The sequence below is a fragment of the Trachemys scripta genome, chromosome 10 (assembly GCF_013100865.1).
Source record: "Trachemys scripta elegans isolate TJP31775 chromosome 10, CAS_Tse_1.0, whole genome shotgun sequence".
Taxonomy (NCBI): domain Eukaryota; kingdom Metazoa; phylum Chordata; order Testudines; family Emydidae; genus Trachemys; species Trachemys scripta.
The window spans coordinates 31,523,717-31,537,249 of NC_048307.1; the positions used below are offsets into that span (position 1 = coordinate 31,523,717).

Sequence of the window (13,533 nt, forward strand, 5' to 3'; positions counted from 1 at the left end):
TACACCAATACTTACACAGCACAGCAAGTGTGGTGACCTGACAAGTCTATGCTAACTATGAGGAGAGGCAGAGGAAAACCAAGACAAAAAGGATAATTTTAAATTTTTAGAACTTTCTAAGGGAAAACTCCAAAACTGTACCAGGAGCATAAATAATATAGACCATTACCAAAGACTTACTACGTATACTAATAAACTATAGGATACCAACTCATTAATCTTTGTGAGCTTTTACATGCTGTACAGTTAATACCAAATGCATTGTTATTATGAACAAAAGAGATTGCTCTACAATATACTGTGTCACTGCTTCCACACTTCAGAGAAGAATCAAATTTTCTTCTCCTTGGATGCAAGTCCAGCTCCTCTTGCTGTCCTGTTCTTCTCCTCTCTTCAGCCTGAAGTGCTCCTCAGATTCGATATCCCTGTGGCTGTACCTCTTTTCACCATGTTTATCCACAAGTGGGGTTTCTTCACCTAGGGGGCCCTTGCTCATCCATTAGGCACCTTTGAACTGTATTCCATCAACAGATGTTCCAACAGTCACTCTCTCTGTTCATGTACTTTAGGTCCTTCGTGGGTGTGCTTCTCTTTACTGCTTCCAGGAGCTGTTTCCATCCAATGCAGCTTTTTGATCAATTTCCTCTTTCACCAATTATATTTCCTTTCAATTTTTTCTCGAGACTCACTTTCTGGTAAATCTGTATATTTCCCCCCCCCCCCCCCCCACTCTCCTTCTCCAACAGCATCTAGTCACATACCCAGGTCTATTTTTTCTGCTTGTCCTGACATGAAACCTTTCCTGTTTTCTTTTTCCTCCTCACTTCCCAGTCCCATACTTTTATTCTCCTGTTCTTTTATTTTATCACCTTACCTTCGAACCAGGCCCCAGTTTATCCTCCAGCTCAGCATCTCGTTTCTTCTCCGCCTCTAACAGCTTTTTCCAGCTGCCCCTTTGGGTGGATTCCAACCCCCCTCCCTTTTCCTCTCCTTGGCAGTCTGTCTCTCTCCCAGGACAGCATTCTGTGCTGCTGCATCACATCTGCAGCAGGTGCTAGTACCAGGGTGAAGATTACTACACAAGCCGTTTCAGAAACAAGACCTGGCTGAGATTTTGGTACTTGGCTCTGCAGACAGTTCATTTGAACATGGCCATTTTGAACTTCCTGCCTCATCTCTATCAAGTGAGCATCTCTTTGCTTTGGAGAGGAAATGGACATTCTCGATATAGCTGTCTCAGAGGTGCATTCCCTCCCTACCACTTTTCCTGATCTAGATCTGAAACTCACTGGTTTCCTCTGAGCCATGGGAGTCTCTTCATCTTCACCTCTGGTCTCAAAACCTTACCAATCAGATGGCCTCTTTCCTGATGCCAGAAAGACCTTGGACAGCTGAGTAGGCAATGGCATGTTTAGCCATGGGGGACTGCTCATAAAGCTTAGTCATCAGCCGGTGCTGTAGGGAGTTATGTCCAGCCTTCTTTGGCTGAAAAACTGGAGCCATGCAATAAATACAAGGATGAAACATTTTGCTTTGTTTTAATCTATGATTAAGTCTAAATTTTAACCCCATTCTCATGGCTCCTTCACTCCACTCTCCTCCTCCCCACATCCCACTATCCCTGCCTTCACTCTGCCTCCTCATCCCCACCCCCGCCTCCTTCCAGTCTGTTATCTGGTCTGCAACAACATTTACATTGTTTCCACTAGTACATTTTAACACCCCTTTCCCCCCTCTCCATCCCTATGACGCCATTTCCCATCACTGCTGTAGGCCAAGCTCCCGCAGTGTAGCGTAGTGTACGGCTGTGTGACACACTGTATGCAAGAAGCTGGTAACAATACAGGGCATTGTATTTATTGACAAATAAGCACACAACAGACATTTTGGTTCTGAAAAACAAAGACTTTATGCATCACCCCATCTGGAGACACAATACAGAACACAGCCCACTGAACTCTGCAAGGGCAAGACCGAGCCCTTCAATAGTCTTTGCCTTCCTGGAAACAGAGAGCATTTGTAAAATTCTTTATTTAACACATGGACTTTTAGAAGCCTGTTTCCTGTGATCAGACCCCCAGAGCTGGTTTTTTCCATGAAAAAGGAAAATGTCAAGAAAACTGGGACTAGCTAGAAGCTGGGACAAAGTGGACGAGAAAGGTCCAGTCCTGGTTTGGTCATATATATTTTCCGGTTTTAATAAAAAATATAGCCAGTGGAGCACAGTCTGGAACTAGTCTAATTTAACCTAATTGACACACACACTCTTCAGGATTACATTTGAAAAAACAGAATAGCTACTGGGAAAGCTTTTGGTTCAAAAGTGAAGAAAAGATGACAGCATACAGTATACCCTCGCTATAATGCCCTTCATTATAACGAACATAGTACCTGTATCTCAACTACAGTACAGTACTGTAACGTTTAAAAAAAAAAAAAAAAAAAGTTGCACATGCATGCAGTTTTTATCCCGCTCTGCCACTCCACCACATGGGGCTGGCAGCTCCACCGCTCAGGGCTGGCAGGTCTGCTGCTCCGCCACCCATTCATTTTCATTGTCCTTTCACTATAATGAACTCCTGGCTAAAACAAACAAAAGGTTTGGGTCCCAACAGGTTCATTATAGCGAGGGTGTACTGCGTTTATATTGGCAAAAATAAACGGTTGTTAGTCCAATTAAATGAGCCTGCTCAAACATTCACCACACTATGGCAAAAAACCCAAAACCATCATTAAAACATTTCCTTATTTTAGACCCACCAGATACTTCAGGTCTCTGCTATCACTGTAAATCAAATCAATGCATTACTCTAGAACATATCAGCATTCCAATCATCAGGTGACAGGCTTAGCTTTGGATCTTTACTTCAGTTGACGGAACAGCACTCACCCAATATTTCTCTTTAAAGTCTTGCAAACACTATTTTTAAATCCAGCACACAGCAAACATGCATTTTATATTTACTATAACTGACTATCTGCATATAAATGGTACTTCCACACCCTCCACAACAAAAGCTGCCCTTGATTCGCCACATAATGGCTTCCAGATGCACAGTAGATCTTACTGAGTCCTATTTGTGCTATTCTCTCAAACGCATGCAGCCCCCTCCAATTCCTATTCCCTCACATGCCCATTTTCCACTGCACTATTGTACAATCCATAATTAATTCAGTTCATCTGCAAAATGGAGGCTTCACCTAGCAACCACTTTGTTAAAAAACAACAACAAAAAACAGAATAAAAAATTAAAAGCATCGTTTGTTCAGTGAGAAACAGCTAGCCACCCCCAGTTACACCCAGTGCTTTCTTCAGAGCCAAGCTGGTCCTATCCTGGAAGGATCAAATAACTAAGAGTAATGGAAATGTGAATTATTAAAAATACGTACTTTAGTGGAGGAGGCCAGTGACAACATGTCTACGGGGGAGGTTTTTACCCAGTTGGTGAAAATACACTCTCACCTGCCTGGGAATGGGTAGAAATCTCCGTCAAGGACTTGTTATTCTAGGGTTGTCCATTTATGGGGGGTTTACACCTCCCTTTAACACAGCTGGTTCAGACACCTTGAAGTATGGGGGCCCCATATTCCTCTCCCCTCATTTTGGAAATAGCCAGATGTAGGAAGTTAAGATATGGGACAGCAATAGGCTTCATTGGGAAGCACATTCAAGTATTCCAGTAAGAACCAGTTTTCATATGATTGGAATATGAGCCTTTGAAAATTCATACTGTGCGTGGATACATAGATGAGACAGTGGTGTAGGGAACAGGGATTTAGGTTTACTAGGAACTGAGGAACTTTTTGAGAAAGAAGGAGTCTATAGAGGAAGGATAGGCTCCAAAACCAAAACAGAACCAGACTGCTGGTATGTAAAATTAAAAAGGCTGTAGAGGAGTTGTTAAACTAAGGGCTGGGGATAGCTGACAGATGCAGAAGAGAACACAGTTCAGACAGAAAAATCCCTTTGGGGAGGATCTATTAAGGGGGATTCTGTATATCATATTAAGAAAGAGAAGATGGAAGTTGATAAAGTACAGGTAGGAACTGAAGAGAAACAGTCCAATGAAAAAGAGTCTAATTCAATTACAAGACATATTGGCAGACAGCTAAAAAGTGACAAATTTTCTAACTGCTTGTATACAAATGCTAGACGTCTAAATATTAAGATGGGTGAACTTAAGTGCCTGATATTAAATCAGGATATTGATATAATAGGCATCACAGAATCTTGGTGGAACAATGATAATCAATGGGACACGATAACATCAGGGTACAAAATATGTAGGAATGACAGAGTAGGGTGTGCTGGGGGGAGGGGGGGAGCGGCACTATAGATGAAAGAAAACAAACAGTGTCAAAGTAAAAATAGTAAATGGCTAAAATTGTACCATAGAATCTCTATGGATAGAAATTCCATGCTTCAAAAATAAGAATATTCCACGCCTGACTAGGACAGTGATGGTGATTGTGAAATGCTCAGGGAGATCAGAAAGGCTAAAGAAAGAAAACTCAATAATCATGGGGGATTTCAAATATCCCCATATTGACTGGGTACATGCCACCTCAGGACAGGATGCAGAGATAAATTTTCTTGACATCTTAAATGACTGCTTCTGAAGCAGCTAGTCCTGGAACTCACAAGGAGAGAGGTAATTCTTGATTTACTCCTAAGTGGAGCACAGGATCTGGTCCAAGAGATGAATATAGATGAACCACTTGGTAATACTGACCTTAATATAAGGAGAAGCTAAATGAATTCTTTGCATCGGTCTTCACTGCAGAGAATGCGAGGGCAATTCCCACACCTGAACCACTCTTTTTAGGTGACAAATCTGAGGAACTATCCCAAACTGAGGTGTCAATGGAGGTGGGTTTGGAACAAATTGATACATTAAACAATAAGAAGTCACCAGGACCATATGGTATTCACCCAAGATTTCTGAAGGAACTCAAATATGAAATTGCATTAACTGTGGTATGTAACCCTATGTAACTCGCCACTTAAATTAGCCTCTGTACCAAATGACTGGAGGATAGCGCTAATATGACAGTCACTTTTTAAAAAGGCTCCAGAGGCAATCCTAGCAATTACAGGCCAGTAAGCCTAACTTCAGTACCAGACAAAGGTTGAAACTATAGAAAAACAGAATGATCAGAAACATAAATCAGCAGGATTTGTTGGGGAAGAGTTGACAGTTTTTGTAAAGGAAAACCATGCCTCACCAATCTATTAGACTTCTTTGAGGGGGTCAAACAAACATGGACAAAAGTGATCCCTTGGCTATAGTGTATTTGGACTTTCAGAAAGTCTTTGACAAGGTCCCTCACCAAAGGCTCTTAAGCAAAGTAAGCAGTCGTGGGATAAGAGGGAAGGTTCTCTCATGGATCAGTAGCTGACTAAAAAACAGGAAGCTAAGAGCAGGAATAAACAGTTTTCAGAATGGAGAGAGGTAAATAACTTGAGGGGCAACAGCAGTCAAAAAAGCTAACAGAATGTTAGGAAAAATATCATAATGCCACTACAGATATTCATGGTACACCCACACCTTGAATACTGCATGTAGTTCTGGTCACCACATCTCACATATACATATATACACATATATTAGAATTAGAAAAGGCAAAGAGGACAACAACAAAAAATGGTTAGTGAGATGAAACAGCTTCTACATTGGGAGAGATTAAAAAAACTGCGATTGCTCAATTCAGTTTAGGAAAGACAACTGGGGGGGGAACATGATAGAGATCTATTAAATCATGACTGGTATGGAGTAAGTGAATTGGGAAGTATTATTTACTCTTTCACATAACAGAAGAATCAGTGGTCACCCACTGAAATAAATAGTCAACTGGTTTAAAACGAGCATAAGGATGTATTTCTTCACACAATGTACCGTCAACCTTAGAAACTTGTTGCCAGGGAATGTTGTGTAGGCCAAAAAGTATAACTGGGTACAAAAAACAATTAGATAAGTTGATAGAGGATAGGTCCATCAATGGTTACTAGCCAAGATGGTCAGGGACACAGCCCCATGCGCTGGATGTCCCTAAAGCTCTGACTCCCAGAAACTGGGACTGGACAACAGGGGATGGATCACTCGATAATTTCCCTGTTCTGTTCATTCCCTTTGAAGCATGTGGCATTAGCCACTGTCAGAAGACAGGATACTGGACTAGACGGACCACTAGTCTGACCCAGTATGGCCATTCTTCTCTTCTTATGATAACTGATCAATCAAGAAACCAACTCATCGCATCAAGGAATACATGTCTTTATTTAAGCTGGAACTTCAAAACAGTAAACAAAGATTGCACAAGAGGACTGCTCAAGATATAACTAAACATCCTAAGAACTTCTCTTCCCCCTCTGGGCTTCCAGATGCTGAAAACCAAAGAACTGAAAAGGGAATGTAGAACGATGGGGTTTATGTTACAAGGCATTATATTATCTAATTAGAATTCTGTTATCTCATAAATGTAAATTGTTATCTATAAAATGATAATAAGAAAGATAATAGCTAATATACAGTAGATAATAATAGTTCACAGTAGTTTATGATATAAGTCTTAGTAGAAACAACTAACTGATTTACTTGTGATTATTTCCCACTTAATTGATTTATACTTTACCCCAAACTGATTAGAGGCCAAATTATGTTTTATCTCAGATTGCCTCTGCCCCTCCTTATTGCTTTGATTCATGCCACTGCTCCATTGGGCTCATTACAAGTATACCTTATTTGGGAAATCATTTGCAGTCAAAGATGGTTTCATTTTGCATATGCTCAATGGGCAGAGTTAAGGCTGACTATGCAAATTTAGTTTGGTATTTTTTGATTTTTAAGACGTTAATAAGAGAACCTTAAGGTTGTTTAGTTAACTTAATGTCTTTTTTATTGCTGTAAAATGATACATAGCACAGATTAATAAATATAAGTTCCTAAAAACATATAATATGAGGCTTTTGCATATACAAACAAAAACAAGGAATCCCTACCAACTCATCACAGAGAATAAGAATAGTGTCTGAAGTTACAGTAGCTAGGAAAAAATTACAAGGGCTACTAGTCCTCAATTTTCAGGACAAAACGGTCACCAAGTAGAATGAGGAAGAAACTTCATCATCGATATAAAATTTCACAGTTAGGTATAATTATGCCTCTCTCTCTCTCTCTCTGAAGCATCTAGTCTTAGTCACTATCCAAGACCAGGACTGACCAGTTCTACTGGTCTAGCCTGTTCTACTAAGATTACTCTTTACACACACAGTATATTTTTGTATTGGTGCACTTTGAACTCTACCTCACTCAAATCACAATCAGAATAAGTTCTTCTCTTGCAATCTGACTGGCTACACTGCTGGATGTTACTTTTCTGTAAATATGGACAGTGGCCAATGCCAATGTCATGTATGCAGCAGAGGCCATGTCTACACTACCACTTATGTTGGCAAAATGTATATAATTTCAGATGTAACAAAACCACACCCTTGAGCAACATAAATTTCGCCGGCATAAGAGGTAGTGTGCATAGTGCTAGGTCGGTGGAAGAGTGTCTCTCGCCGACATAGCTACTGCAGCTCATTGGGGGTGATTTATTTATGTCAACGGGAGAGCTCTGTGCTGCTGTAAGGTCTCTAGTGTAGACAGTCACAAAAGTTGGGGGATGAGTGCAAATGCAAAAAGAACCCAATTAGAGAAGCTTTTGCCAAAGTTCAGTTTATAATAGCAAGAGAGAGAAAGTTACTCACCCTGCAGTAACTGAGGTTCTTCGAGATGTGTGTCCCCATGGGCGCTCCACTCCAGGTGACGGTGCATCCCGACGCCCTTGATCGGAGATCTTCGGTAGCAGTGCCTGGTCGGGACGCACACGCTCAGCTGCTGTCTCGCAGTCTCGTTAGAGTGGGCCTGAGCGCACGTGTCTCGCGCCCCCCTCAGTTCCTTCTCTACCATGGAGAAGTCAGAATAGTACTCCAAAGTAGAGGGGAGGAGCACTGGGAGTGGAATACCCACAGGGACACACATCTCGAAGAACTTCAGTTACTGCAAGGTGAGTAACTTTCTCCTCTTCTTCGAGTGCTGTCCCTGTGGGTGCTCCACTCCAGGTGAATGTGAAGCAGTACCCACTATGGCTGGTGGGACTTTGGAGTTGCAGCAGTGAGTACTGTAGAGGGTACTGTATGGCCTACTATGGTGTCTGCCATGGTATCTTGCATGATAGCATAGTGTTTGGTAAATGTGTGTTCAGATGACCATGTGGCCACCTTACAGATATCAGGAATGGATATGTTATGGAGGAAGGCAAAGGATGTTGACATAGCTCGAGTAGAATGACTTCTGATGCCTTCAGGCAGTTGAGCATTCTGAATGCGGTAACAGGATCTGATGCAGTCAGAGATCCACTTGGAAAGGCATTGCTTAGAGAAGTGCTTCCACTTCTGCAGGTAAGTTTTATGAGTGGAGTCTTTTCTACTATGCAGGAGGACATATTGGACTTGCTCGGAACAGACTAGTTCGTGGGTCAGGAACCATGCTGTCAGGTGGAGTTTCTGGAGCTGAGGGTGAAGAATCCGCCCATTGTCCTGAGAAAGCAGATCTGGTCTGAGGGGAGAGTCTGTGGAGGATGGGCGGACATGTGGAGCAGGTAAGGATACCATGTCTGTCTCGGCCAAGCCGGGGCAATAAGTATGACCTGGGCCTTGTTGTCTCTGATCTTGCACAGAACCCTGTGTATCTGAGAGATCGGTGGAAAGGCATACGTGAGAGAGTTGTTCCATGGGATGAGGAATGCGTCTCCTAGGGATGCAGTTCCAAATCCCGCTCTGGAGCAAAATAGGTGGCATTTGCGATTCTGGGATGTAGCAAAGAGGTCTATTGACGGGGTGCCCCAGTGGGAGAAGAGCTGTTGTAGTATTGCGGGGTGCAATTCCCATTCGTGTTCTGTAGAAAAATGTCTGCTGAGTGCGTCGGCACTAGTGTTGTGGCAGCCGGGTAGGTACGAAGCAGTAATTTGTATGTGGTGTTGTATGCACCAATTCCACAACCGGATGACCTCCATACATAGGGAGTGTGATCGTGCTCCCCCGTCTGTTGATGTAAAATATATGCGCTATATTGTCCGTTAGGACCCGGATAGATTTGTTCTTTATGGAGGGGAAAAAAGTGAAGGCAGGTTTGTCTCACTGCTCTGAGCTCTAGGAGATTTGTGTGCAGACGCGTCTCTGGCACGGATCAGTGGCCTTGTGCCGTGTGTCCCCCCAGATGTGCTCCCCAACTGATCAGGGAAGCGTCCGTGGTGAGCATGAGCATCGGGGATCATTGCTGGAAGGGAACGCCCATGCAGAGGTTCTCTGGTCTTGTCCACCATTGTAGGGAAGCTAGTACGTTTGCTGGAGGAGTTAGCAGCATGCAGAGGCTGTGCCTGCTGGGTTTGTAGTTAGAGTTGAGCCAACCCTGAAGATATCTTATGTGCAGCCTGGCGTACTTGACCACGAAGGTGGTGGCTGCCATGTGGCCAAGGAGCTGTAGGCAAATTCTTGCCTTTATCCTGGGACGAACAGAGAGCATGCGTATGAGGTGAGTGATAGCGAGGAATCTATTGTGTGGGCGTGAGGCTTTGGTTCGAATTGAGTCCAGGTGAGTGCCAATGAATTCGATTTGCTGTGTAGGTGTCAGGGTGGATTTTTGGACGTTTATTTGCAGGTCTAAGCTGTGGAAGAGGGAGATGGTGAAATGGGTAGCTTGTAGCGTCTCATCGTATGAGTTGCCTTTGATGAGGCATAGTATAGGTAGGGGAAAAGTATGATCCCGTGTCTGCGGAGGTGGGCCACAACTACAGCTAGGGTTTTGGGGAATACTCTCGGTGCTGTGGAGAGTCCAAATGGAAGTACCCGGTATTGAAAATGGTCGTGTCCGAGTGTGAATCGTAGGAAGCGTCTGTGGGCTGGATGAATGGATATGTGAAAATAGGCATCCTATAGGTCGAGGGCTGTGAACCAGTCCCCTTGTTCCAGTGCAGGTATTATTGTGCCCAATGTGACCATCTTGAATTTCTGTACTCTTACGAATTTGTTCAGTTGGTGTAGGTCTAGTACAGTAAGTCCTCACTTAAGGTCGTCCCGGTTAACGTTGTTTCGTTGTTACGTTGCTGATCAATTAGGGAACATGCTCATTTAAAGTTGTGCAATGCTCCCTTCTAACGTCGTTTGGCAGCCGCCTGCTTTGTCCACTGCTTGCAGGAAGAGCAGCCCAATGGAGCTAGCTGGTGGGTGGCTGGAACCAGGGTGGACCGACAAGCCCCCTATCAGCTCTCCCTGCTCCCCTAAGTTCTCTGTGCAGCAGCTGCCCAGCAGGCTAGCAATTGCAGCTGTCCCTCCCCCCACTGCCATGTGCTGCTCCTGCCCTCTGCCTTGGAGCTGCTCCCCGAGACTCCTGCTTGCTGTGTGGGGGGGGGGGGAGAAGAGGGGAGCTAATGTCAAGGTGTCCCCCTCCCCCCTGCTCTTGCACCCTGTTTACTCCATCTTCCAAAGAGCAGGGGGGACACACGACAGAGGGAGCTTCCAGGCGGCAGCAGCTGAGGTCTGGTCTCAGCTTGCTGATCTAATTAACAAGGCAGTGTACTTCTGACCCCACTCTTCATACTTAAAGGGGAAATGCGCATCTCTCTCTCTCTCTCTCTCACACACACAGGGTGTGTGTCTCTGTCCGCCCTCCCTCTTTTCCTGCTGCCTTGTACAGTAGAGTGTGAGAGTTAACCCATGAGGGCTCAGCCAATTGCTAGTTCATCATTTAGCAGTAAGGCATTCCCTGGAAATATCCCACCCTCTGACTCCTCCACCTCAACCAAGCTTCACAATCATCATCACTGTGTACCAGTATTAAATTGTTTGTTTAAAACTTATACTGTGTGTGGATGGATGGATAGATAGTGTCTTTTCTCTGGTGAAAAAAAATTTCCCTGGAACCTAACCCCCTCATTTACATTAATTCTTATGGGGAAATTGGATTCGCTTAACATCATTTCGCTTAAAGTCGCATTTTTCAGGAACATAACTACAACGTTAAGTGAGGAGTTACTGTATTGGCCTCCATCCCCCGGTCTTTTTCTGGGTCAGAAAGTAATGGGAGTAGAACCCTTTTCCTCTATGTTGTGTCGGCAACAGGTTCCCCTGCACTTAGCTGTAGAAGATGAGCCACTTCTATGTGAAGTAGGTGCTCGTGAGAGGGGTCCCTGAAGAGGGACGGAGAAGGGGGAAGGATAGGAGGGTAGGATATAAAAGGGAGGGAATAACCGAACTGAACTATTTCCAGGACCCAACGGTCCTGTGTAATCTGCTGCCAGGCATGGTGGAAAACCTGGAGGCGGTGGCCAAATGGGCAAATAGGCAGTGGAGTCAAGGGGTGGTCGTGCAGACCCTCGACCAACGCTTCAAAATTGTTTATTTTCTGATGGGTGGGAGGTAGCTGTTGTGCTTGGTTTTGTCTGCGCCTAGGAGGTCTAGCGCGATTCCTGGGTATATCGTATGGTCTGGGCTGAGGCTGGTGATACTGTTGTTTGCGTGGCCTCTGATAAGGTTGATACCATTGTCTCCTGGGAAGGGATGGGTAAATGCCCAGGGTGTGCAGGGTCACTCTAGAGTCTTTCATTGTGTGAAGGACTTTGTCGGTTTTCTTGGAAAAGAGTTTATCTTTATCAAAGGGTAGGTCCTCCACTTTGATCTGCAGGTCTTTGGGGATATTGGATGCAGAATGCCAGGAAGATCTGCACATAACCACTGCAGTTGCGGTAGTGCAGGCTGCTGTGTCCGCCATGTCTAGAGATGCTTGTAGGGCCGTTCTGGATACCAATTGGCCCTTGACGAGGACTGACTTAAAGTCTGCTCTCCTGTCCTCTGGGATATAGGAGGTAAAATCAACGAGTTTATTGTAGTTATCGAAGTCGTAGCTTGCAAGTAGAGTGCAATAGTTTGCAATTCTGAATTGCAGAGTGGAGGAGGTATAAACCTTGCGGCCCAAGAGGTCAACAGCGCCAGGACGCACCGTCACCTGGAGTGGAGCACCCACAGGGACAGCACTCGAAGAAGAACAATTACTTCAGCCTAAAGCATTTTTATAGAGCTGGTGGCCTGAGGCCATTTCGCTCTTTCCAGCCTTTCACTAATCCTTAGGAAATTCCCCAAGCCTTAATTGCTTGAACAAACAGTAAAACACAAATCTGAAAACCTTAATACTATAATATTGTAACACATGCACTTTTGTTGACTACATGCTGAAGTCCACTTCTTGGATTAGCCTTTAAACTCCTTCAGCATCATACAGAAGCCTAAGTAAATACACAGTACAGCTTGCTTTTAAATCCAGATTGCAAGTCTAAAGCAGCTGGAATATATAAAAATAGCTCTTTATCTTTGTGTTTCTGAGGAAGGTACATTCTATGTACATATTATAGATGAAAGATTCATGGGGATCAGGACAATTTTCTATAGAGCAAATAGAATTTTTCATAGATTCCAAAGCCAGAAGGAATCACTATGATCAGCTAGTGACCCAGCGGTTCTCACTGTGGGTTGCGACCCAGTTTTAATGGGGTCTCCAGGGCTGGTGTTAGACTTGCTGGGGCCTGGGGCTGAAGCCCGAGCCCCACCACCCAGGGCCAAGGCCAAAGCCCCCCCACCTGGGGCTGAAGCCATCAGGCTTTGGCTTTGCCTCCCCTGCCCGCGGCAGCGGAGCTTGGGCAGGCTCGGGCTTCGCTCCCCCATCCTGAGGTCATGTAACAATTTTTGTTGTCAGAAGGGGGTTGCGGTGCAATGAAGTTTGAGAACCTCTGATTAGTCTAACCTCCTGTATAACACAGGCCATAGACCTTGCCCTAAATAATACCTGTTTGAACTAGGACATTTTTTTTTCAATCCAATTTTGATTTTCAAATTTCCCTTGTCATCTTACTCAGGGCATTTTATAAGATGCAAAGGAGTACACTCAGCAATTTCACTAAGCAACATGCTTTTCAGCACAGATCACTCAAATGGTTCCAACTAGACCTGCCTACGGATTTTTATCATGTGGATGTAAAGTAATTTGAATGGGTGGCTAGGAAGCCCAGTAATTGAAAGATTTTGAATCTACAAGAGCTCTGAAAGCTTCTAGTTGGACATTCTCATCCCCATGCTGACAAACAGATCAATCATGAGGGGTCTGGTGTCTGTCAATCATGAGCTTTTACATGCTCCCCCATAACTTACCTCCTGTACTGGCGGAGCTAGCGGATTCTTGAACTCTGATAAGGAAACTGGCAAAGAGAACTTGGAAAGCACAGACGGCAAATCATGGCCAGGAAACTGACATGAAAATTCCTCTGCCAAAGGGGAGTAACTATGAAAAAGAGGTACAAGAGGAAATTAGTCTTGCACTGTTTTTTAAACAGAATTTACATAAACTTACTAATACATATTCATTGCACAAGACGTGCCAATTCACAACAAAAATATTCTTTATGTTTTAGGTAAATAAAGAAGCCCATTATGGTTTATGA

General features: G+C 44.0%; 1 protein-coding gene across 10 annotated transcripts in view; it reads right to left on the reverse strand.

Moving 5' to 3' along the window:
- NPRL3 (NPR3 like, GATOR1 complex subunit) overlaps window positions 1-13,533 on the reverse strand; it is a 115,686-nt gene that overhangs the window by 34,161 nt on the left and 67,992 nt on the right. For all 10 annotated transcript variants that reach the window (XM_034783058.1, XM_034783059.1, XM_034783057.1 and 7 more), the window contains one exon: window positions 13,244-13,373. In XM_034783058.1, the coding sequence (XP_034638949.1) occupies window positions 13,244-13,373 (130 nt within the window). The remainder of the gene's footprint in view (window positions 1-13,243; window positions 13,374-13,533) is intronic.